The following is a 25153-nucleotide window of genomic DNA, read 5'->3' as shown; positions in this document are numbered from 1 at the left end:
CAGCCAAAAGCTGGGCTGGTGGCTCTGCTGAAGGCAGTGGTTGTGGTGCAGGTGCCAAACCGTAAACCTGTTCTCCTGATGCAACAGTACTAATTAAAATTAAATTAGAAAAGTGTGCAGTTGTGACGTAGAGGAGGAGTTTGTTCAGCTTTGCTGAGAGATATGTGAAGGTACTTTCTCTCATAAACGCATCATCTGCAAATGTGCATCACCTGGAGGCTTCGTATACACGCCAAGCATTTGGCTACACTCGCTAATTCCAGTTTAATGTTGGCAGCAGTAACTTTGAATGTTGGATTTTCTGTTGAAGCAAAAGTCTTAAGGAACTCCTGGAGTGGCAGAGCATCACTGTGTTACCGTCCAGATCTTCACATTCAAGTCAGCCAAAACATTCATTGGTTGTTTTGACTGTAACTTCATGTTTGTGTGCAAACCCTTCTCCATGTTCTCTGATATTCACCAGCAGAGTTCCTACTGTCCCTTTGAGATGTTAGTTTTTAAATCAAAGTTCATCAACTCAAGCTGAAACACTAGGATTTGTTATTTACACTAAAACATTGGATAAAATATATAACATTGCCTTGGGACTAAGATCCACAAGCAATTACGGTTTGATAAAGTGCTTGTTTAAAAAAAAAAAAAAAAAGAAGAAATTATAGACTTTAGTGTATTAAAGTTCTTGGCTTGTGTGTTTTTTTTCCTCCTGTCGCTGGTGTCCCCAGAAAAGTGCTTTGGTTGTGACAAGAACATAAATGAAAGCTCCTCGGCGTCGGCTTTTGTCCTCATCGTCCATGTTGAGAGAAACAGTTCATTACCGGCTGGAGCTAATGTGAAGAAAATCCTCTTGTGAATGAATGCAAAGACGGGAGGTGAGGATGACAATGATGATGATAATGACGGCTGCAGAAGCACTGTTTTGTTTTCTTCTGTCCGTGCTCTCACACCCAGCTGTCCAGGTGTGCCAGTGAAGGGATGTTTATGGGCGGGTCTTTTGTGTACCGTGTCAGTTCTGCTACACCAGGTTCTCAACTCCGGGCAAAGGCTGCGGAACAGGAGCGGGGGGCTCTGTGCTGCCGGCCTGCTGGGCCAGTTGGAGGACGGGCATGTTGCACAGCGGGCACACTTTCCTAACCTCCAGCCACTTGATGAGGCACCTGGGAGACAGGAATTGGTCATGGTTTAAAAAGCCAACCAAATGCTCATTTAGTTCAATTTTAAAATATAAAATACCACATTAGTCATGCATAGTCATATTCCACTGCCATCAGCCTCCTGAAACATCTCAAGGTTCTGAAATTACCTAAGGACTGATGTCTCACTCTGTTGTTCTTGCCCTACAGACCAGTGTTTGACCTGCAAATGTGCTCCTCCTATTTATTACTGTGATGCCGTTTTCTTTTTACAGGCCGAATCAACGCAATTTCTTTTGGCCATTACATCTCTGATGTAATAACAAGCAACAAATCTGAAACTAAAATGTGACCATACGGGGGTCGAATCGTACGAATCGTAGGTCGTAGAGAGGAGCGCCTGCATCTTAAGGAGTGTGGGTGTGTCTTGCAGTTCCCTTAAAGTTAGTGTGGCTAACTCAAGGGACGTTGTGAAAGTGGAACGTGGGATTGTCGTGTGTGTGGTATGTGTACCATGAAGTATTTATCCCTTTTGGCATCTTGTGGGGTACAGCTCTTCAGATCCCACCGTTAATGTGCCTTTGATGGCGCTGAACAAGCCGATACCCGTCTTGTGGGGTCAGTAGCCGCGGTTACATGTGCAAAATATCTTGATCGGATCAATGGTCAGATTAAAATTCAACCGTGTACATGGGATCAGAAAACGTTTTCCGATAAGAACAATCGTTCACATGGGTCACACTTTCGGTCAGAATAAATCATTTGGGCATGCGCAGTAATGTTGAAAATACCGGAAGAGGAAATGAGTCCCGTTGTAAACAAACTGCTGCCATATGCATTCATGCAGCAGCTCCGTAATACGAGACGATCTTCTAAATGTGCTTTTATTAATGTTATGAATATTATGAAGCGCCTGTTCGCTCATTTTAGTTTTAATCCGTGTGCTCAGTGCTTTTTTTGTGGAACGGAGCTGGAAGAAGGCTAACATGAGCTAACAACATTTAGCCTTTGATGAACACAAAACCCATGCGGGAAACGCTGCAATCTGCATCTTGGCTGATATGTGGGAATAACATCAGCCTTTATTTTGTCAGGACACAACTGGAAACACAAATCCACGTGAATGTTTGAAATGTTTCTAAGGACTGAGCGACATTTCTGCTTTGAAAAGCTCACACACCGCCCCAAAGCCGCTGTGTGAGCTGGCGGTCCGAGCTCTGCCCGGAGACACGGTTCTCCTGAGTCCAGCAGCCGCTAACCCAGAGCGGCGGGACGGATCGCAGTCCGAAGCCTCAGTCCCACACATAACAAAACAACAATACGCAAACGAAACAAAGCATCCTCCCCTCCCCTCAAACACAAGTTATAAATCCAATAAAGATAAAACAAGGGTTACAAGGCTAATATAAGTTGCGTGCACGGGTGACGCTGTTGTACGACGCCCTCACACCACACTCTAGTTGTTTGTCTCACCTACTTTCCCTCACGTGTTTCTAAAGTGTTTACTTTGACCTGTCACTCACAGAATGTCCAAAGACAAAAAGTGCACAAACATTTTCACCCTACGGGCTCACTGAGTGACCTATGACCTCATCCATGTTTGTATGCCTCATACAGGTTTGCCCTTTTCCCCCCCGTAAAGTCAGTCGTGATTTAAGCTTTGCTAAACTCCATTTAGTGTCTTTGTTGCAGCAGAGAGAGCAGTAACACTGCCATCTCTGTCAGATCCAACATTCATCGAAGCCCATTTCTAGTTCAGTAACTGTACTGACTTCATCGGCTTTTGGGTGCTTTCACAATAAAACCACAGCCATGAGGTCAGTACTGTATGATTAATTGGTGATTTGTGTTGATGGGAGGCAAATGGAGAGGGAGATGGAAAATTGCAACAGATGTGTTCTGATTTTTCTTTACTTTTGAGAAATATCTTCCTTTTTGATGATAATAGCGAGTCATTTGTAGATTACTGTTACAGTAAGGTTGATCGTCTTGTCATAAAAAAACCACAACAACTTTTCCTTCCCTCCCATGAACAGCACGTCTCTACTTGTGAACACAGTGTGTGCCGCGAACGGTCATCACCCTTGTGACAACCGGTGGGAAAAAAGTAGGTCAAGGGACGTATCACGCTGTCGTAAACAACTCTGCTGAAATAGTGGAGCCTGAAAGAAGCGTGGGATAAACCTGCGTCTTTTGATGTAATATACCTATAATATGAACATGAAAGGATGCATATTAATGATCTATATCATGAAGTAAATCTGCACTGATCCATGCATCCTTTGCAGTGTGTGTGTATGTATTCGTTCACATAAAAGCATGTACTTACTTCCTATGAAAGGCATGTTTGCACGGGCAAATCCCCAGCTCATCTTTTTGTTTGAACTCCTCCAAGCATACAGCACATATCTGAAAGAAAAAAACACACGGCCGCTGTTCCAATCAAACGCCTCTTAGAAAAAGCTGTAAAGTAACTTTGAATGTTTGATCATTCTTAGAATTTTATTTTATGTTTTTTTCTTTTTATAGTCCTTCAAACATCCATTTTACTAGCATAAATCAGCCAGTTTTCATCCCGTATGTCCAGTGATAACATCAAGGAATTTCTACGAAACAGATGTTTGTCTTTGTTTGGAATGGACACACACCTTTAACAAGCACAACGTGTGACATTTATACTGATTTAAGCATGGAGATGCAGGTTTTTTCTAAACACTGGTGCACATATGCACTAAAGGTCATGAAAGAGCTTGTTATTACCAGGAAAGCACACATAGAAATGTAGAATCACTTTTCCTTGGATACAGTTGTAAGAAATTTAGAGGAAATAGTGTGTACGCCTTTTTTTACATCCATGCATGTTTGTAAGGAAATGAACAAAGTCTTCTAATTTATACGTGAAAAACTAGACCATTTAGTTCTACCTTTCAAAATTTATGTATAGCATTCATTTTTTAGTAAATTCTACAGAAACAGAAGTAAAATAAGCAAAAAATAAATAAAAACTAACAATTATACTTATTTCTCTTTTTTACTTATGGCAGCGCTATTATAATTCTTTTCTCCAAATCCCTACATCTGGTTACCGTATATTATTATATTCTAGAATAAAATTTACCGCAATGCATGTACCACTTTCACAAATATGGATTGCAGACTTTTAGAACTTTAGAAGTCCTTTTGTTAGTCTCCTTTAGGAGGAAAATGTCATCTGTGAGGCTAGAAACATTCATAGAGATATGTAAACGATTCTCATTCATCCAGGTGACGTCTTGAAGTTGAGTCATGGTATTATATAAAGATATGTTCAATTACTTTTTTGCTGACAAATGAGAAAGTAAGAAAGAAGAAAATCTAAAGGCAGTGGGGTGTAACCGTGTGTCCCATATTAATCAAGAATCCTTTTTTGTTGCCATTTCCAAATTAAAATCACATTTGAGAACTCATGATTTGGTTACTAGCTGGGTGACAACACATGTATGGATTAAAAAAAAAAAAGTAGTCCAACAACTACATCCAATCATCAAGTGTGACCAGTTTTCAAGAACCTCTCAGCCATATTTTTGGTGAATCAAGAGATCCTCTAACAAATCCAGACGTCAGCAGAGATCGTTTAATCTCCTTGTCATTTGATTACAGGGACCTCATAACCAAGAGACACATGCCAGGCTGCAGTTTTGTGCCCTGCTGCTTCTGTGACAGCGCCAATCCACAGATACCCGTCCTCTGGCTACGATAGATTTAAATCCAAGGACCACACACTCTGCACAGGGACAAAAGACATCGCTGCACATGTCGAGTGATCCTCAGTGGAACTAAATATTTACAAGTCAAAATAAGTCTTTTTTCTTTCTTGAACTCTTAATTTCATCTGTTTTTTCTATCAAAACATTGCACTTTTATTTGTCCCTTAATGGTTTTGCCGATTTCTCAGTTCATTTCAAATTGCAAATGGCACATGCAGGGCATCAGAGGTCAACGTGAGGTTTGGCGTTCTGAGTAGGAACGCGCGACATGTGAAACAGAGAAGCTGAGATTTAAAACCAGCAAATGTGTGAATGACCTTTTAACGTAGGGGTCACCAAACCATGTCAACAACAGCTGCAGATTGTGGAATCTCTCCAGGGTATGGGCAGGTAAAAAGACCGGGAAAGGATTTAACAGTCAGAGCAGATGTGTCAGTAGGAGCGTGTGGAATGATCTCTTAGCAGCTGGGAGCAGAAGAAACCTTTTTCCTGAGCTGACTGAACTGTGTCCACACCTATCAGTCTGCTCCAAGAGTGAGCAATGGCCAGCAAAGCAGTTCACAATGGGAGGACTGGAAAAGCAATTGTTGGTCCGACCAGTGTTTCCCATGCAAAACCTCAACGGGGTCTTTAATGGCTGAAGAGTTTATTTTCACTCTTTGGTTTTGGCTGTCGAACCCAGCAACAATTACTTTTAGTTAGCAACACAAATTCCTTTAAAAGAAAAAGAAAAAGAAAAAAATGTTCTGTTCTTTATAGCTTGATGGAAAACTGTGGATGAAAAGAACAGCATGGGGGCCCTTGGCCAGCCCCTCTTTTGGAGTCTTGGGTAAAGAAATATCTCCTTAGGAAGTCTGCTTTTCTCTCCTTTACTAATGAAGAGGTAAATGTTTTTAAAGAGGTTTTTATGTCACAATCACAGTGGTCATGAAAACGATTAAACTACAAAAAGCAACCTTTTATTCCTCATTGCCTTACATAAACCTTGCAAAACAGAGGTTTACTTTAGCGCATTTCTTTAATACTGCCTTATATCGAGAGTTTTAGCCAATTAACTTGTGGACCAGCTCATCTATACTGTAAGCTTATTCGCGTTTCAATATTCGCTGTTTTTTTTTTGTTTTTTTTCCAGTAACGCGTCTCCTCCGGTTCATCACAAAAGCTCAAGACAACCCAAAAACGCGTGTAAGAGACTTTTGCATCTGAGGAAGGGGCAGTGCGAATTTCTGAGGAGCGGAGCGGAGGTGAAGAGCACGCCGGCCCGTCGGCTTCCTTAAAACGAGTTCTTTTTTTAAACTTTTACATAATATTTTTAAGTAGAAGTTAGATTTGCAAACGATGACTGGTCTTTTTTTTTTAATAAACAGACTTTCTTAATTTGGGGAAACAGGAAAGTCGTATTAGACTCCCAACAGTACAAATACACAGAACAGTGGGACAGAAGTCTGGAAGTAAACACCTTTACATTTAATTTACTAGAAAAATTTATCTTAAAATGTGTCATTCTAGTGTCACTTTCAGATGATTATGGTCTAGAAATAAGAACAGTTGGACCATTGAAGGGCTTAAAATAGGATTTATGTGTGGGAAAAGTGTTTAGATATTCCTACTTCAAAATGTTAACATTTTTTTGAGTATTATACACTCTTTTTAAGACAGTATTTTTTGAATATCCCAAAACATCTGGTCCAGACAGTCAACTCCAAAATAGACTTCTTTTTTCTGTGTGTGTTTTTATTAACAATCAAGAAAAGTCAGAGAGCCTCGCATGTATACGTTTTTAAGAAGACACCGCTGCTATATTTGGAGCTTAAAGCTCTTATCAAATAATCCCATCAGTATCACTTTGTGTACAAACATTTATGCCATTCGTTTTTTTCCTTACATAATCCTTGTTAGGTTCACTTTAAGCCGGTCTTCAAAAGGAGAACCTTTTTAGAAGACTGGGTTGACTAACGCATGAAAAAACACTTGAGCATGCAAAGACCCGCAAACTGATCCCACTCCTTTTCTACACATTCCATAAAATGTTGACGCGTCTCCAAGATTGTCTTGTGCTTCTATAAACAGGTCTTTCACTCAGGCAGTTATTATGCCTCTATTCATGACCTGGAAGGTCATTAGTTCGGCTTGTCTGTCCCAGACATCCCTCACATAACGCTTTCTGATGTCTGAGTTTCTCTCAACACAAACAGCAGAGCATGAAGCTCAAACACAGACCGGGAAATTCCAACCAAAAACTGTTAAAAGCTTTCCTTTGTGCTACACTTTTCTGGGAATTGGGTTATTTGAGTGAAGACTTTAAAGTAAAGCTAGGTCTGTTTCTTTAAACGTTACTTGTAATTTTCCAACAAAGCTAGACTGACATGAAAAATTATGTAATAAGACCAGGGAGGGAACTCATGATTAAACTACATGATCGTCATGAAACTAAGTCATGTGAATGACAAACAATAGGCCATGAGTGTGTCTCAACAGCTCACAAAAAAAGACAACAGAGGATAGCGTGCGTCTGCATCTCATGTGTATTACCCAATTCAAATTCAGTATTCTTCCAGAAACTAGTTTATTTCCCATTTCTGGACAAATGCAACACAGAAACGACAAAATAATACATTGTTTTATCATTAATAAGGCAGGATTTGCACATTTAAAATGTACAAATTGCTATCAAAGTACAGAGTGCGCTTGTCTAGGTTTGTTAAAAGAGTTGATCTTTCACTCTGAGGACTGGAACAAGACATTCTTATACTGCAGTGCCAGAGATAGCACGTTCTTACCTCATGCAGATTTAGCTCTTTCACCTTTTCTTTCTGGATGACCTGAGGGGGCAAAAAGGAAAATTAGCAGATAATTGAATTAAGACATCCGATAGATATATACTGTTTATATACACTATATACACTGACCAAAAATATAAATGCAACACTTTTGTTATTGCTCCCATTTTTTATGGTATGAACTCAAAGATGTGAAACATTTTCCACATACACAAAATAACCAGTTCTCTGAAATATTGTTCACAAATCTGTCTAAATCTGTGATAGTGAGCACTTCTCCTTTGCCAAGACAATCCATCCCACCTCACAGGTGTGCCATATCAAGATGCTGATTAGACAGCATGATTATTGCACAGGTGTGCCTTAGACTGGCCACAAGAAAAGCCCACTCTGAAATCTTCAGTTTTGTTTTATTGAGGGGGTCAGGGGACTCAGACAACCAGTCAGTATCTGGTGTGACCACCATTTGCCTCATGAAGTGCGACACATCTCCTTCGCATACAGTTGATCAGGTTGTCTATTGTGGCCTGTGGAATGTTGGTCCACTCTTCTTCAATGGCTGTGCGAAGTTGCTGGATATTGGCAGGAACTGGAACATGCTGTCGTATACGCCGATCCAGAGCATCCCAAACATGCTCAATGGGTGACATGTCCGGTGAGTATGCTGGCCATGCAAGAACTGGGATGTTTTCAGCTTCCAAGAATTGTGTACAGATCCTTGCAACATGGGGCCATCCATTATCATGCTGCAACATGAGGTGATATTGTTGGATGTACGGCACAACAATGGGCCCCAGGATCTTGTCATGGTATCTCTGTGCATTCAAAAGGCCATCAATGAAATGCACCTGTGTTCTTCACCCATAACATATGCCTGCCCATACCCTAACCCCACCACCACCATGGGCGATACTTGATCCACAACACTGACATCAGAAAACCGCTCACCCACATGACACCACACATGCTGTCTGCTATCTGCCCTGAAAAGTGTAAACTGGGATTCATCCGTGAAGAGAACACCTCTCCAACGTGCCAGACGCCATCGCATGTGAGCATTTGCCCACTCAAGTCGGTTACGACGACGAACTGGAGTGAGGTCGAGACCTCGATGAGGATGACAAGCATGCAGATGAGCTTCCCGGAGACGGTATCTGACAGTTTGTGCAGAAGTTCTGTGGTTATGCAAACCGATAGTTTCAGCAGCTGTCCGAGTGGCTGGTCTCAGACGATCTTGGAGGTGGACATGCTGGATGTGGAGGTCTTGGGCTGGTGTGGTTACACGTGGTCTGAGGTTGTGAGGCCGGTTGTATGTGCTGCCAAATTCTCGGAAACGCCTTTGGAGACGGCTTATGGTGGAGAAATGAACATTCAATTCCCTAGCAACAGCTCTGGTGGACATTCCTGCTATCAGCATGCCAATTGCACACTCCCTCAAAACTTGCGACATCTGTTGCATCGTGCTGTGTGATACAACTGAAGATTTCAGAGTGGGCTTTTCTTGTGGCCAGTCTAAGGCACACCTGTGCAATAATCATGCTGTCTAATCAGCATCTTGATATGGCACACCTGCGAGGTGGGATGGATTGTCTTGGCAAAGGAGAAGTGCTCACTATCACAGATTTAGACAGATTTGTGAACAATATTTCAGAGAACTGGTTATTTTGTGCATGTGGAAAACGTTTCACATCTTTGAGTTCATACCATAAAAAAATGGGAGCAATAACAAAAGTGTTTCGTTTATATTTTTGGTCAGTGTAGCTATAGATATCTATATACCAGCATTAAAAATAAATAAAGGAGCCCTTTACTCAAACCCGTCTCATAAAAAGTCAGACTAAACGAAGGACAGATGCTTGGTTTTTATAGCAACTCATTTCTGGAACATGGATTCTCACAAATACATGCCGGCTGTTTGTGAATGCACAAACTTTATGGGTTTGATGGTCTTGTGTAAACCGAGGCAGGACTTGGATGTGGCGCCGTTATCAGACCACAACTCATAATGTGCTTAATGAATAAAAAGGTACAGAGGCACTGTCACAGTAGCATCTGTTTGAACACAGTGTTTGTTTGTGTGTGCTCAAGAGCTTTATTAAACGTGGCTGATTTTATGCTGAAGCTTCACAATTTGGGAACAGGACGACCTGGTCCCATCTGTACCCATATTGTTGTTTTATTGGCTTAAATTGTGCTGTCTATTAAAATGCCATTTTTAAGCTGAGCCACTAGTTGCTGCTTCTGTGAACTTTTGGAACGGCACGCGTGTGAAAAACAGCAGTTTATTTTGAAAATGAAAATTGATGATCCTCATGATCCCCTTAAAGTGTCATAGGAAATGCCAAACAAACTGACGCAGTAGCTACAGTGGAAGAGTACTGGGTAATGATGTCACTTCCTGAATTTCAACAAAGCATAAACGTGCATTCTTACTTGTTTGTATGCATATAGTTCTTTGTGCGCCTGGTGTCGTAACCTGGAGAGAGGCAAAGACAGATCATTTCTCTGATTAATTAATGATTTACAACGGGCAAAAAAGACACATTTATAAATCCCAGAACAGTAAAGAAAAATGGACAAAAATGACAAGAAGAGAATAAAGTAAAGGGGAATTGTTCCTTCCACATAACTTTTCAGATTCAGGTTCAGGCTATTAAAATACCTTTTTTCATGTAGACAAAACAGCCCAAAAGTTAAGTTAATAGGGACAAACGAGTAAAAGTTGTGTAACATATTCAAGATTGCACTGAGGAATTTTAATGATTTAATTTAGTAATGCAAAAAGCACACAAATACGAAAATAAAGAATTCCTTTTTTCTTTTTAAGAGCCACACTTGAAGTCAAATAAACATGTACACAGTCAAAATCAGTCTTACAGAACATCAAAAACTGCAGGTTTGGTGAGACGTCTACAGAGGCTTGCACAACTCCAAGTTAGGAGTGGAGCATCAACGGATTCAACATCAACTCAATGAACACAGTGAACAGATAATAAGACAAGCACGGATCAATAGCAGAATCTATGTGCTGAGAGGGAGATTTACATTTGCAGAAACGGAGGGTGGGGATAAAGAGCAGAGATAAGAGAAATTCATTAGTTTGTAAGATTTACCTCCATTACTAGTAATCTTAACCTCTCGCAGCTGAGTGAGAGGAATCTGTAAAACAAACAGCACAGTCTAGGAGAGAAACTGACATTTTGAAGGAAGTCAGTGAGTGAAGGTGCAGAGACTCCCAAGGGGAAAGGGCAAGGTCGAGGGTCAGAGGGTCATGGCTGACTGATGTGTGACACTTAAAGGGAACTGGGTCAGACTAGTAAACTCAATGTAATCATAATTATTACACTTTTATTGAAATCATTGATTATTTCAAACAACTAAAACTTTTCTAAGTAAATAAAAAAAATGAACTACACTGTGATGCATTTCTCCTTCATTGCATCCATTTTACACATTACTGAACTATGCATCAACAGCCCAACTGCAGCTTTTGCTTCTCCACAGAAAAACCCAGCGCTAAATAAACACACCTACTGCTTATACAAACCACACAGATTTTTCACCTGTCTCCGCAGACTCGTGTCTTACTGAGAGAAGCGGTTGAGTATTTCTGTGAGAGTCTGCCTTCTGTCAAAGGGTGTGTGCAAATGGAGCTCTGTGGGAATGTCACATCGGCTTGAAGAGTGGGGTTTCGCTCTTGTGTCAAAAGCAGGAAAGAGCGATGTAACAGAGGACTTCACTTTCTGAATAGGAAACCCTCATTGTATGCATTTAATGTCTGTAAAGAAATGTTTACTAGCACACGCAGCAATGCAGTTTCATGCATACATGATCCCTGCTGACCCAGTCCTTTGGGAGAATGCAGCTTTAGCAGCTTTTCTTTTTTATAAAAATCTTTACTGTGTAAATTTGAATCATGGTACTGAATCAAAGACAATGTATTTTTTTTTAATGGGAAAATAAAGAGCTAAATGTATTTTGATTGTACTTACCATTTGCCCTGAAAATTGGATTTAACAGAATGATGAGGGGCGATTTTTTTTTTTTTTTTTTTTTTACAAAAATAGTTCCAGTTTTAGTATCAGTGTTACCTTCCAAACTGTGCTGTTCAACATTCTGACCAACTGTAAGGGATTCTCAACCACATTAACCACTTGTTAAAATGAAAAATAGCGCCAAATGTGCTTTAACAAGCATCATGCAATTATATCTCAATTTGGTATGCATTTTATTCATTTCATCATGATTGTTTTTTTATTTTCCTATTTGGTGGGTCAGAGGTATGCGGTTTTCCTTTACGAGTACTCACATCAATAATCTGATTTTGTAAGGCAAATACAAAAAATATGGTAGGGCCTGAGGGTAATACAATTCATCTCAAGAACAAAAATGTGCTTCTTCTTATTCAATCTTCTAATTTATCTTAGAACTTTTCAAAGAGTGGATAGGACTGTTGGTATTTTTCTAAACCCAATAAAGTTCCCAGAAAGAAGAAAAACCAGAATGACGCCATCCTAGCAGACCAACAACATGATCCTAAAGGTCCTCATTCTAAGATAATCCCATTCTATTCCAATAATAATTGAGTTTGGCTCATACCTTATTAGGTAGCAGCAGAAGAGGAGGCTAAGGATGAAGACAAAGATGGCTGTCCCAAACACCACGATGTAGATATTAAGGGGAAGGTTTTGGAACCCTATATTTGGCATCCTGAAACTGTAGTGTGGAAAATCGGAGCTCATGGATATTCTGTAAGGAGAAAGAAATGTAGCATGAGTGCATAATTACTTACATAAATAAAAGACGGCAAAACAGATAGAAATAAGACAAATAAATTTAAAGTGAAAATTTGGATCTAATTTTTAAGAATTCTTCTATTAAATACCTGGATCAAATAGATATAATGACCAACTACATACAGACATGGTATAAAACTAACCAATTAAATAAAAAATGTCTAAGATGTATGAAATTATGCAGGTACTGTTGGAATAAATGTACATTCTGAAAAATATATAAATAATAATAATCAAAAAATAAATAAACAAATCAATACCACAGGTTTAAAAACTCATTCACCTGCATATTTACATACTGTTACAAACACAACTGATGCATGTTTTTACAAGCAAAACAAGGCCACACATTTCCATAAGGTTCTCAAAGTAAAACATGTTGTGCTCCTCTTAAAAAAAGGTTCAGTTTGAAACTTGTGCTTTTGATGTTTCAAACATTAATTTAAAAACATAACTTATTAAACTGTCAAAGAACACGAAGATGGGCCTTAATAGTAAAGATCCTTTACTCAGTGTGTTACAGGGAACAAGACCAGGCATGTCTGTGCCTAACCCAAGGATGAGGAGGAGGAGGAGGTGGAGGTTGCAGATGAGACCAGAATAACTGCAGCTTTTTTTGGGACGCTATCTTGTTCCCTTCCCTCACCAGACAACTTCACTTTGCCACACTACACTCTGGTGAAAAAGGCCAACTTTAGCTGGGACATTTCCCACTCTTGTACTGTTGACAACAATACACCACTCCCTAAAAAACCTGTGCTCTGCTACAAAACAGAGGAATCCCTAAACCGCTAGAAACCATATCTTCACCAAGCACTGAAGAGTCACCAACCATCTCTTCTACTACAAAAAAAAAAATAAAAATGTGATACTTAGCTGCCACGTAAGACATGATAACCTATTTTTTAGCCTTACACATTGCTCATAACAACAACAAAAATAAAATATTTGAGCAACCCATAAAAGAACTGTAAATAAATAAAAAATGTAAACCACAAGACACCTTTGTATACGTACCCTTCTGGTGCTTTCATGTTGAAGAGCTAAACGCCGACATATCTTCTTGAGATTTGAGGTTCACCAGATTTCTGTCTGTTCAGATGTGTGGACCCCTGCCTTTCTCTGCGCCTTTTTTCCCACTCAAGCCCCTCCTTACTATGACTCTTTGGGGCAGTGCTGTCTCACCACAACGACAACTACATCTTCCTGCATTTCAATGAGCCATAACGTGGTCTGTTTCCTAGACAAACATGCTGTACGTTCTATTTAAGTCTTGTAAGAAAAGAGGTCAAGAAGACCTATGAGAAAAGAACCATAACCTACAATCTTTGATGTTGTAATCAGTAAACAACAATATTCAAACTACGCACTAAAGCTGTGACCGGTTTGTACAAACAAGAAAGCAGCAGTGGCTGTGTTGAATTTCAAACTCTCTCATATCTTAAGCAACTTCCAGTTCCCTTGTTTTGTTAACACATGGAGATGTAAATCTACAAAACACAGAGAGAAAACATGGGAACATGTCAGGAAATATATGTTTTTTGAGTAGATATCTACATAAGGTCATTTGATATCTCATCACATTTTGCTTAGATATTGAAATGAAAGATCTGATAACTCAAGAAATCATATTTTAGTATTTTGTGTGTAAATAAAAAGGCTCTGACCAGCTAGATCCTGAAATCGTGACTATGTTAGATATGTTATAGTCATAAACCCACATTAATTCAGGGTGATGAATTATAAAGTACAGCAGTTTTACAGTAATCTTAGCAAATAAAAACATCAGCTCAAACTGTTAAAATGTGAAAAGAAAAACTGTATAAAGAGCAGAGAAGAAAACAAATCAAGTAGGTCAAGCAAGTGATAAGTCAATAGTTATATAGAAATGAAGAAAATGTGAATCTGCCACTATTACTACTATTATTACCAAAACAATAATGGCAGCAATACTTAGTAAAAGGCTATTAGTCCTGTAAACAAAGGCAAATGTAATAGGCAGCAACAGGAAAGGCAGACGAACAGTTTCCATGAACCAGGTTCTATAAACAAAAACCAGAAAACAAGCAAACTTTTAAATATAGACTCTGTTGTGATAAAAACATAGATGTAAAAAACTAAGAAAATTCTTAAAACGTCTAATATTAAGCACTCTGGGAAAGTGAGGACAAGAGGGCGTTTCAAATTTTATTTCTACTACACTATTCATAAAAATATTAAATGGTGAAAACTTGATAAACAAGAACTTTTCTGTTAGCCCCTTTAGTAACTAAAATGAATTATATTTATGTCAGTTGTTGTTCACCTTTCGGCTTATCCAGACAGGAATTGCCAAAGGTGGTTTGGCAGAGATCTTTACGCCGGAGTATTATGCATAGTAAGGCAGGACCCACATTGGTTGAAACTCTCCTGGGAATCAAACCCTGATTCCCATATGCCAGTCCTGCGCTCAACCAACTGATCTATCCAGCTCCTAAACTACACTGCTGCCAAAACAATTCCTCTTAAATGTGATGGAAAACAGAAGGATACTGGATAAGGGCACAAATCAAACAGGAATGCTACTCCAACAAGTTCATTTGTAGGAGTGAATATTCAAAAAGAATACAAAGTGAAAGTTCCCTATAATTTTCCACTTCCTGAACTGTAATCCAACAAGTGGTGGAATTCTTGGGATACTTACACTTCCCAACTCAGTGAGCAAATACAATATTTTCTGTATGACAATGTTTCCAACCCTGATGGCTATTTCCACAATGAAATCCATTCAAAAACAAACTCCACAGCACACAAACACCAAAAGCCTCCATAAAAACATGGCAAAAATCAATGCTTCCCAAACAACCATTTAAGATGAACAGAGGTCATCATTTCTCAAGGGGGGTGTTTCCGTTTTACAACAGATGGTTTCATTTTGACACAGGCAAGACAACAGTCTGAAACAGTTACACACTGTAAAAATAACCTTGAAATCAGAGTACACACTTTATTGTTATTACTCACTTTGCCAATATGTGAAAAAAAAAAAATCAGTTTTAAAGATTTACAGAACCCAAAGATTAATACGAGTTGAGGCAGGTCTGAATGGAAAACCTGTAAATCACAAATATGTCAAGTTCTGCATTTACACATCTGTAACATTGTTAACAGACGACGACAACAACAACAAACTTTGCCCCTTAACCAACAGGATTACAGCAATACTTCCCAAATAAGACAAACCAACTATCGATTTTCCAGAACCACGATCAATAGTGAATGAACCAGTTTTTCATCATATAAGCAACAAAAGGACTTGAACACTATTACAACTTCTGGCAAATGTGAAAGGATTAGGCAATGATCCTGCAAAAATCCTTTAAACCCATGCCCACAGAAAGCCCCAAAAATAATTATAGTTTCAATTTCTAGTTTAGTTTATCACGTATCAAACAGCCTTTGCAAACAAACCTCGAGTCCACTGTAACTTTGCACAGCTGAAATTCAGATGGCAACCCTCAAGATCACATTTACAGCATGCCATCTGACTGAGAAGTGGAAATTTCCACTAGCTTACCACCATAGGTGCTGTGATTTGCTCATCTGAAACTTAATATGCCAAAGGGCAGCGACCAACACCCGAGCCTCTGAGGCAAAGCAAGGAGTTCTTCAAAATGTGCTGGCTGTGGTGGTCAAATGTTCACGTTAATATAATTCTCAACTTACATTCTGGCCACTAACGCATAAATCTACTATGTAATGAGAAGCACCAACAGGCTCCTTAATGTGCCTATTTATACAAGTCTACAGTCAGGCTGCAACCTACACTACATTTTACTACATAACTATTTTTATACAAAAAAAACTTTAAAATGTTTGAATTATTTGTCACAACTTTTGGTTACCATCTTTTCTTTTTAAATGTTCAAGTATTTCAGTTATTACAGGATACAGACTAACTGACTTCACTGTAAGCAGCACATGGAACATGAAGGCAGAAATAGTAGCTGTGGTTCCATGTGCAAAATATCTTGATCAATGGTCGGATTAAAATTCAACCGTGTACATGGGCCCAGAAAACCTTTTTCCGATTAGAACAAACATTCACATGGTCACACTTTCAGTAGGAATGAATCATTTGGGCATGCGCAGTAGTGTTGAAAATACCAAAGAGGAATTGAGTAAATAAACTGAGTTGCCATATACATTTATGCGGCAGCTCGGTAATATAGGAGTTGATCTTCTAAACATGCTGTTATTAATATTATGATTATTATGAAGCGTCTGTTCGCTCCTCATTTTATTTTAAATCCGTGTGGTCAGTGCTTCTTTTTGGTGGAAGAACGGAGCTGGAGGAACCCAGGGTTAGGAGTGGGCTACACGCGCTAACAACATTTAGCCTTTGATGAACACAAAATCCATGCGGGAAATGCTGCAATCTTCATCTTGGCTGATATGTGGGAACAACATCAGCCTTTATTTTGTCAGGACACGACTGGAAACAAATCCATGTGAATGTTTGAATGGTTTCTAAGGACTGAAACACATTCTGCTTTGAAAAGTTCGCACACCGTCCCAAAGCCGCTGTGTGAGCTGGCGGTCCGAGCTCTGCTTGGAAACACGGTTCTCCTGAGTCCGGCAGCCGCCAACCCAGAGTGGCGGGTCGGAAGCCTCGACCCCCGGAGCGCACACGTAACAAAGCAGCACTGGTCTGTCCGCAAACACAAAGCTATAATTCCGGCTGCTCTGCTCATAGACAAGGTTCACTCGCGCTGAGCAGCTGGTCGCTCCTGTATGCGCTCTGCCTTCTCTGGAGCACCGCACTTTCTATGCGTGACGTAAACCACAGTAGTAGTGACACACAATCAGAATGAACTGTTTACATGCAACACGATCGGATAAACAATCGGCATAACCCACCTATCTCGATCGGAAAGAAATTTTGATCCAAACGAGTGATTGGGGCAGAGTGTTCCGAACGGCGTGTTTATATGACGCATTTTTCTTCCGATCAGGCATTCTTTCCGATTACTTTTGTCAATGTAAACGCAGCTACTGATGGAGCTGTGAGCATTTCCTGAAAGACCTGGCATTTGAAAAAATCTAAGTCGGAAATTTGTGAGTTTTTATTATTACTGACTACCATTTACTGTAAAAACTGCAATACTCAACATAAATCATGACATGAAAATAACTGATAAAACACTGATATGACATCTTTACAAAAACAATGTAAATATGAACTCTGAAAGGTAAAGTATATACAAGACATAAAAAACATGCATCAAACTACTTTTAATTTAATTAAAACAAACTGTTTTTTTAGGCTTAATGTCAAATTTTAATGTGACATTTCTTTAGGATTTCTATTCTCCATACTTCCTAGAACTCTTAGTGCTTCTTTAACTGTTAACATTTGGCATAAAGTGTTCATTTTCTCTGCAGCTCCTTTAAAGTTACAAGTATGTTTATTGGTTCATATGATCATTTATTATCAAAGGTGGTTTCACACCAAAAGAAATCAGGTTGTTTAAATTTAAATATTTTACTGATCTGTTAGAAGTCATACAAATTAAGATAGGTTTTCTTGCAGCAAGTCTCACACCAGGGAATGTAATTTCACAACTATCTACATTAAAGTAAGAAGAGCCTTGGTCTGCTGAGGATAGGATCACTGTCACTAAAAATAAACCTCTCCGTTATGAAAGAGTGTCTAAGACAACCAACAAGATGAAAATCTAAATCCTGTGCAAGTCATAGAGCTCTTAGGGCAGGGGTCGGGAACCTTTTTGGCCCAGAGAGCCATAAACGGCACACATTTTTAAATGTAATTTCGTGAGAGGGATACAATATGTTTAAAACTAAAAATACAAGTGAATTTGTGCATTTTGTGTAATTTCAACACTTTTAAAGTACAATATGTCTGTGGATTCTTTTAATAACATTGTTATTGTAGCCGACTGAGTTGGACTGGGTGGCTGTTGGGTCGCATTTTAAATTCCGGAGTTCATTGAACGCATCAAGCAAAGATGTTGATTGGCCCTCAGTTCTATCACTCAGCCTGTTGTTGGGGAGTTTTGACCAATGGGTTCAGCTGTGGGCCGAATAAGGGAAATAGGAGGGCTGGTTCGGGAGCGGGAGAATATAAAGTAGCGGGGGGAACGCTCTCGGTGGAAGAGATTCAGGAGTTGCTGAATTAGTTGTACGCCGTTTGTTACGGCCTGCAGTAACCACAATAAAGAACATTAAAAGAGGTTAAGTCTCCGTGCCTCAGTGTGGGAAAGGGACGCTACATTACGCTATTGCTAATAAATGAGGAGTATTTCTTAGAATTAATGCGACTTCTGGTGCTGCATGGTGGTTTTGCTGATGGTCTTGTCTGGTTGATACATGGTGAGTTTAAGATTAATCCAGGCGTTGAAACTTTCATCCGTTAAACGTGATCGTCGTTGGTCTGAATGTTCTTTAGATGTGAGAGACTGCTCACATGCAGACGTGGAGCCAAACATTGTCAGTACAGCAACCCTCAAACGCTGCAGTGTTTGGGATTTGACGGGCAGCGTGTTCTAGTCAGAGCGCAGCTCACCTTGCTGCCTGCGCCCACTACCCCTTCCCTGTTTCATTCTCAAAGACGGGAGGCAATTCACAGGTTTCAGGCTGTTACAAACTTGCATTGCATCGCGCCCGAGAAGGACAGGTCTAATGAAACTTTTTTTTTTTAAATAATTAAAGGTTTGTCTGTGAGCCAGACGTGGCCATCAAAAGAGCCAGATATGGCTTTTTACTTTTTTACTTTCATTCAAATTAATTCAATTAAGTAGGTGTAACTTTGGTGCTGCTGTTCGGTCGGCACCGCAAGGGATTGTGGGATACCATTCCCTTTGGTTGTCTGGATGGATTTGGGTTTAAATGTGGGTTTTTGACCAAATGTGTTTAGCTGTTGTACTGTGTATTGCCGAGTTATTTGTCCTGTTATGTTTAATTCTTTCTGGACCATGAGTGAGAGGGAGGGAGAGGATGATGAGTTTATTTAGCACCCCTACTGATTAGTTGAGTAATGTTAAAGTCGGACATATGGTAAATTTAATTGAATTGGAGTAACATGACATTTAGTTAGATAAATATGTAAATTTGAGTTGTGAAAAAAACTCATATCCAGTCTTTTGGAACTGACATACCCGGAGTAAGCAAGTTCAGGCGGATTTCAGACAGAGTTCAGGGTTAAAGTCAGGGTAGCTTAAACATTCTGGAATACCCCCCCCCCCCGGTCAAAAGAAATGTGATGAGTTGTAACTAAAGCTTTATTAGATAACATATGTTTAAATGACCTCATTGCCTTCTTCAAGTAAACACTTTACTATTTCTGTTCCCTGCAGCCTTAATGACAAACAGCAACTAAACCACTAATCTCAAAGCTACAAATTAAAAATAAAAAACTTGGTGTTATATTTATTATTTTATTTGTGGTAATTTCTTGGCTTATAAGGCCTATAACTGCATCTTTGTTTATTATAGGTATATACTTTTGTGTGTGTACACTAAATACATAACACTATAGTGTTCACACTGGACAAGCAGGGAGGAGTTTCTTTTTTTCACTCCTTTTTGTACTTTTTGCTAGAATACGTCTGTCTACCACCTGTTTGGAGAGGTTTAGTGCAGTGGTGCACATCTCACTCCAGGTTTTTCCTTTTACACATCAATTGTGAGATATGAAAGACGTGGTGTCTTGTAATTCTGGCCAGGCACAAATCACAATTATAAATTTCCCCTTCATGATCAATTTTCAAACAGTTGGCACTTCTGTGATTTAAAAGGGACACCATTCATATGTCACTACAAAATCAAAGCCCTCAATTGGACAAAGTTTGACCTGGTTTAACCTGCAAAGCACAGTCAATGCCCACACTTTTTGTATGTAGAGCCAGAAAACGGTCAGAGAAACTTGCTGGCTACGCGTGAACATGAAAGTTTTGAACATGGAAGCCCTCACCACAAAGTGAAGGGACATTTTATATGTTATTTCAGTCATAATTTTAGTTACTTTCAGACGTGAACATCAAAACTCAACTTCCGGTCTGTAACCAACAAAGAGGTTACTATTCTCCTTAAAGGTGCATTGCGTCTGTTGATTTTCCGGAGTTGCAACCCTGCACTGTTGCATCAACCCCACAGGAAGGCTGAAGAAAGTGTTGTATAATGTAGCAATCACTGACACGTTTCCCCTTTTGAACATATTTAAAGATTTCAGAGCGGTGTGTACAAAGAAACTAAAATTCCTATTACAAAAGAGTAATTATTTTTAACCACTATATCCCGGTTGCATCTCATCTAACTGAGAAGTGTTGAACTAAGTTTTTGGCCAAATTGAAAATAGCCTATTACTTGCAGCAGTGGTGCCTTATCGCCCGGAACAGTTACACAACTGTACTTTCAAAGGAAATATTAGTAGAATCCAAGTTTTGGTAAATCAACACTACCTATTGAAAGGGGAAAAGATGAAAACTGGTGCATGGGTGAAGGCACATGATTAACTCCTCCTTTTTATTTATTTCTGTTAATGTGTATCATCAGATACAAACGACTACAAGCAAAGGAAAGCTGTTTTTTTTATGGAATAAGCTCCCAGCTCATGTAAGAGAGGCCGACACAGTTTCTACATTCAAAGTTAGACTGAAAACATTCCTCCTTGGACAGGCTTATTGTCAGACTAGTTAGTATTCAGAGATTATTTAACTTAATGTTAATGTGTTTAAATTAAAATTAATAACAATAACAATTTGTTTTTAGTAGGCTGCTAGAAGTTGAAGCTTGGGTAGCTATGGTGCACTGGGGTTCTATCCTCATCTACTTCTACCCTTCCTCTCTTCTCTACTCTCTTCTCTTCTCTCTTCCCATGCCTCTGTTTGGTGCAGTGCGAGTCACGTATTGTCCCCCTTTCCCTCTCCCCTCCTGGGGAGTGGGAGTGCTTCCAGATTCCAGTTGGCTCATTCATGCTCCTGTTCCTGACCGTGTACCTGGATGAAGCTCGTCTGCTGGACTTTATTTATGTAGTTGTAGAGTTAGATAAGTTAATTCTTCTCTATGAGTTCTGGTAAATCGCCTGTCCGTCCTGGGGGAGGATCCCTCCTTTATGTGGGCACCCCTAAGGTTTCTGCAAGGTTTCTGCACTGGCATCTCTGCCTTAAGGGCAGAGATGCCAGTATAGCTTAGTCAGTTTGTTAGTTCATTTCAGTATTTTCCTGTTGAACTCTTATGTATTCATGATCTTTTTGAATTCATGTTTCACTTTTTCAATTACCGATACGAAGCCCATCAAGACGACTGTTGTTGTGAATTTGGGCTATACAAATAAAATTGAATTGGACTTCATCCCAATATGCGAATGCTAGTTGTCAAATTTCCCCAAATTCTGTGATGACAGTGCTATAACAGATGGGACTTACTTAGGGGGTTTCTGGTAGAGGATAAAAAAAAATAAAAGCCCATTTGCCAACTTTTGGAAGTAAAAAATTATGGTACAACCACAATATGTAGTATATTAATAGAATATAGTAACAGCCAAAATTCAGGGAGCCAGTTTAGCTCGTGCTGGTTTGCGGCGCCTTCCGTCCGTGAAACCCGGGTTCGACTCCGGGCTGCTCCCTGTTCCCTTCTCTACCTCTGCCAGTTCCAAGCCCGGCTTGAGAAGGTTGCGTCAGGAAGGGCATCCGGCGTAAAACATTGCCAAATTTACCATGCGACTTGTTCGCTGTGGCGACCCCTGATGGGAGAAGCCGAAAGTGGAAGGTAAAGTAACAGCCAAAATTCATGTTAATTTGTATATGTTTTGGTCAGCCAATCGAATTCTAGGAATCTGAGCATTTTTTACCTTCCACAGAAAAACACATCTGGGGCCTGTTTCAGATAGGAGGTTAAGTGTAAACTCTGAGTGCGTTAACCCTGAAATCAGGGAAACCCTGGGTTTTCCGTTTCAGAATGGGAGGTTTGTTAAACCAGAGAAGCAGAGTAAGTCAAACCCGTTTCTGAAAGAGAGGTAACTTATACTCGGAGTCAGTGTCCATGGTTACTTACGCTGTGAACCAAACCTGGTCGGGAGCAGGTTTTATTCTCTAAACTCAAGGTTTCTGCCGGTCCCCTCCCCTTTTTAAAGACGAAGCGGTATTTTTTCGCTTTAACCTTCATTGCCCAAATTTCCGTCACACAGAGACAAGTGACAAGAATGGCTTGTCCTTTTTTGGAGGACCCAATAGACGAGGAGGCTGCATTAATTCGTAGAGAATTACATTTACTTCGTGCAAGGATTTTGAGACCTAGACTCGATTTTTTTGTCATTTCCCCATACGTTTTTGTTTGAGCGTTACCGTTTTTCGTTGCAGTCAATTACATATATACAATGAAAACAACATTAGATATGTATTGCTATGTAGATGTTTCATATGTCAAATATTGTCAACAAAGCCTACATCCATGACATGCTCAAATTTTACCTGATTGAATTATGTTTTTATAATTCATTTTTAGCTGCTGCCATGTTCTTTTAATTCCTGCAGGATTTCATCTACATGAAAATGAAATCAGGGACATTGAATTAGATTAATGTAACAATTACTTTTTGGAAACACAATGTGCTAGCACTGCTTACTTTCTTAATCCCATATAAACCTATACCACTTGATCAATACAAGGGTAGACATAAGCTCACTTTTAAAAACACAATTGAATGTATTAATATTAAACTGACCAACGTTTGCAAGAGGGGAAGGTTAACAAAAAAAGTCCTCTAAACATTACCGACGTTAAATGCATTTTTCCCCCAGATTGGTTCTGTACACTGTGCAGCATTTCATGCAATTACACCAGGAATAACACTTCAAAAGTACACCTAAATAATCGCCATTTTTTATTTCACACCTTACGCTATTTAAAAAGTTATTACAGCCAATATTTTATAACAATGATTTAAATGCAAACTTACGCATTAACTTGAGCAGCTATGTTTTCCCACGCTAACGGTCTCCGTTTTGCAGATGCAGCGGTGTTGCTTTTCTTCTGGAATATGTGCTCATATTCACTGTAACTCTGCAGCAGCACGTCAAGTTCAGCTGACGAAAAATATGCAGACCCCTTTTTTTCCACGGTTGCCATGGTGACTCGTAATATCTCCGCTCCATTGATAATGGCTTCTTATAGTCGCGGTGCGCACGCTTAACTCCGAATCAGTCCACTCAGAATTGATTGACCTAACTCCGATCAGCTTCTCTGAAACAGAAAACTCAGAGTTGTTAATCTCTCGATTGACCAACTCAGAGTTCAAGTTTAACCTCAGAGTTGGTTGAACCTCCTTTCTGAAACAGGCCCCAGGACTTGTGTGTACCAACATGTAAATAATGCCCACAGATCTGCGTGCTGCAGTTCTTTTTTTTGGGAAGGTTGGGGTTAGTTAGTACACTAGTTTTTGAAATATGTGATCACAAATGATGACTAATCCATCACCAGTCTTCTATAAACTATAGGATCTTTTTATTTGCTTGGTTAATGTGGGAATTGACAAGGATGGTGCAAGATAAATGAAAACAAAAAAAGGGGGGGGGGACAGCACCATACACCAAAAACTGTATGTGAGAGTAGAGATTTTGATGTGCGGAATCATTTGAATGTAGACTGTTCTGGAATGTATGGGGTGTGTTCCAATCAAAGGAAAACCAAAACCAGTCAGTTTTCTTTCATGCTCAAGAGACAACTCCTCTCCCAGTGATCTTACAGTAATAACTGGTTTTGAAAGGGTTTTTAAACATTTAAAAAGATGGCAAAAACACATCCAGGCTGGATGACAGCTCCTTCCAAAGCAAGATCTTAACGCAATAATCATTCTTCTGGCACCTCTGAACTCCTGAGAGTTGACTGACAACTTTTTCAATTAAATTCTCCTCCGTTAGCATTAGGGGGTTTCAATAGTGGATCAGGCAGAAGCCTCTTTGTTCTACTTTGTGTTCACACAAAGCCACCAGAGTTGTCAGCACGAAGCTCCACGCGTTTTCACTGGGGGGTTTTTGGTACCTCCCCCCGACACGGAGTTAAGCTTTTAACCCTGACGGATGAGCTTTATTGTGCACATGGCACAAAACACAAACAAAAAGCACGGCCACGAGGGAAAAAGTAAAAGCTCACTGACTGGCAGTGGATGCATGAGCTCGCCGACATCCACGTTTGGCTAAACATATTTCGGCGTGTTAGCATTCTGACGCCACAGTTTATGAGAGGACAGCCAAATGGGCGGCGGCTCGTTAGCTAGCAGTAGCCACGAATGACATAGCGTAACACGAGCACAACCATCCCAACTGTTTATAGACATTTCATTTTAAAATGGAAAATAAATACATTTAATTTGTAAATTAAAAACAAAAACACATTATTGTGTTAAGTGGGCCATAAAAGTGTTGACAAAACTATCAAGTTGCACGTTAATTGTGCTACTAGCTCTGAACTGTACCTGAATTAAAGAACCGTTCACTTACCAGCAGTCGCCAATCCGCCCCTGTAGCCGCCTTTTTCTTCTCGAATGGGCTTATTTGTTTCCTCGCACAACCTCAGTGACAAACGAAGAGCAATTCTGAAAGCGCTACTCTCGACCCAAACCCTCTTATGGCAATGTTACGCAAACCCCCGCTGCAGAGCGACCTCCTCATCACAGAGCCCCGGCTCCGCCTGTCTGCGACTGC

The 25153-nt window shown here is 39.7% G+C and overlaps 1 protein-coding gene across 5 annotated transcripts; it reads right to left on the bottom strand.

The window, feature by feature from the left end:
• Positions 1-632: 632 nt before the first annotated feature.
• On the bottom strand, positions 633-25153 carry LOC144994511 (RING finger protein 24). Of its 5 annotated transcripts, XR_013658079.1 has the most exons (7): positions 23410-23718; positions 12256-12405; positions 10770-10815; positions 10090-10132; positions 7657-7698; positions 3460-3539; positions 1138-1154 (listed from the first exon to the last, which is right to left on the bottom strand). XR_013658079.1 is itself a non-coding variant. In XM_078952541.1 (6 exons), the coding sequence occupies exons 2-6, from the start codon at positions 12396-12398 to the stop codon at positions 1013-1015; spliced, it is 450 nt and encodes a 149-aa protein (XP_078808667.1). In that variant the 5' UTR covers positions 12399-12405; positions 24950-25153; the 3' UTR covers positions 633-1012. The 5 variants fall into 5 exon arrangements, 4 of the variants coding, with proteins under 4 accessions (XP_078808667.1, XP_078808663.1, XP_078808653.1 ...); XM_078952541.1 differs by lacking the exons at positions 10770-10815; positions 23410-23718 and adding an exon at positions 24950-25153 and having other exon boundaries at positions 633-1154; XM_078952537.1 differs by lacking the exons at positions 10770-10815; positions 23410-23718 and adding an exon at positions 24925-25084 and having other exon boundaries at positions 793-1154.

This window comes from Oryzias latipes, chromosome 1, assembly GCF_053564925.1.
Source record: "Oryzias latipes strain Hd-rR chromosome 1, Olatipes_Hd-rR_3.1".
Taxonomy (NCBI): Eukaryota; Metazoa; Chordata; class Actinopteri; order Beloniformes; family Adrianichthyidae; genus Oryzias; species Oryzias latipes.
This window is presented reverse-complemented; position numbering and strand designations above follow the sequence as displayed.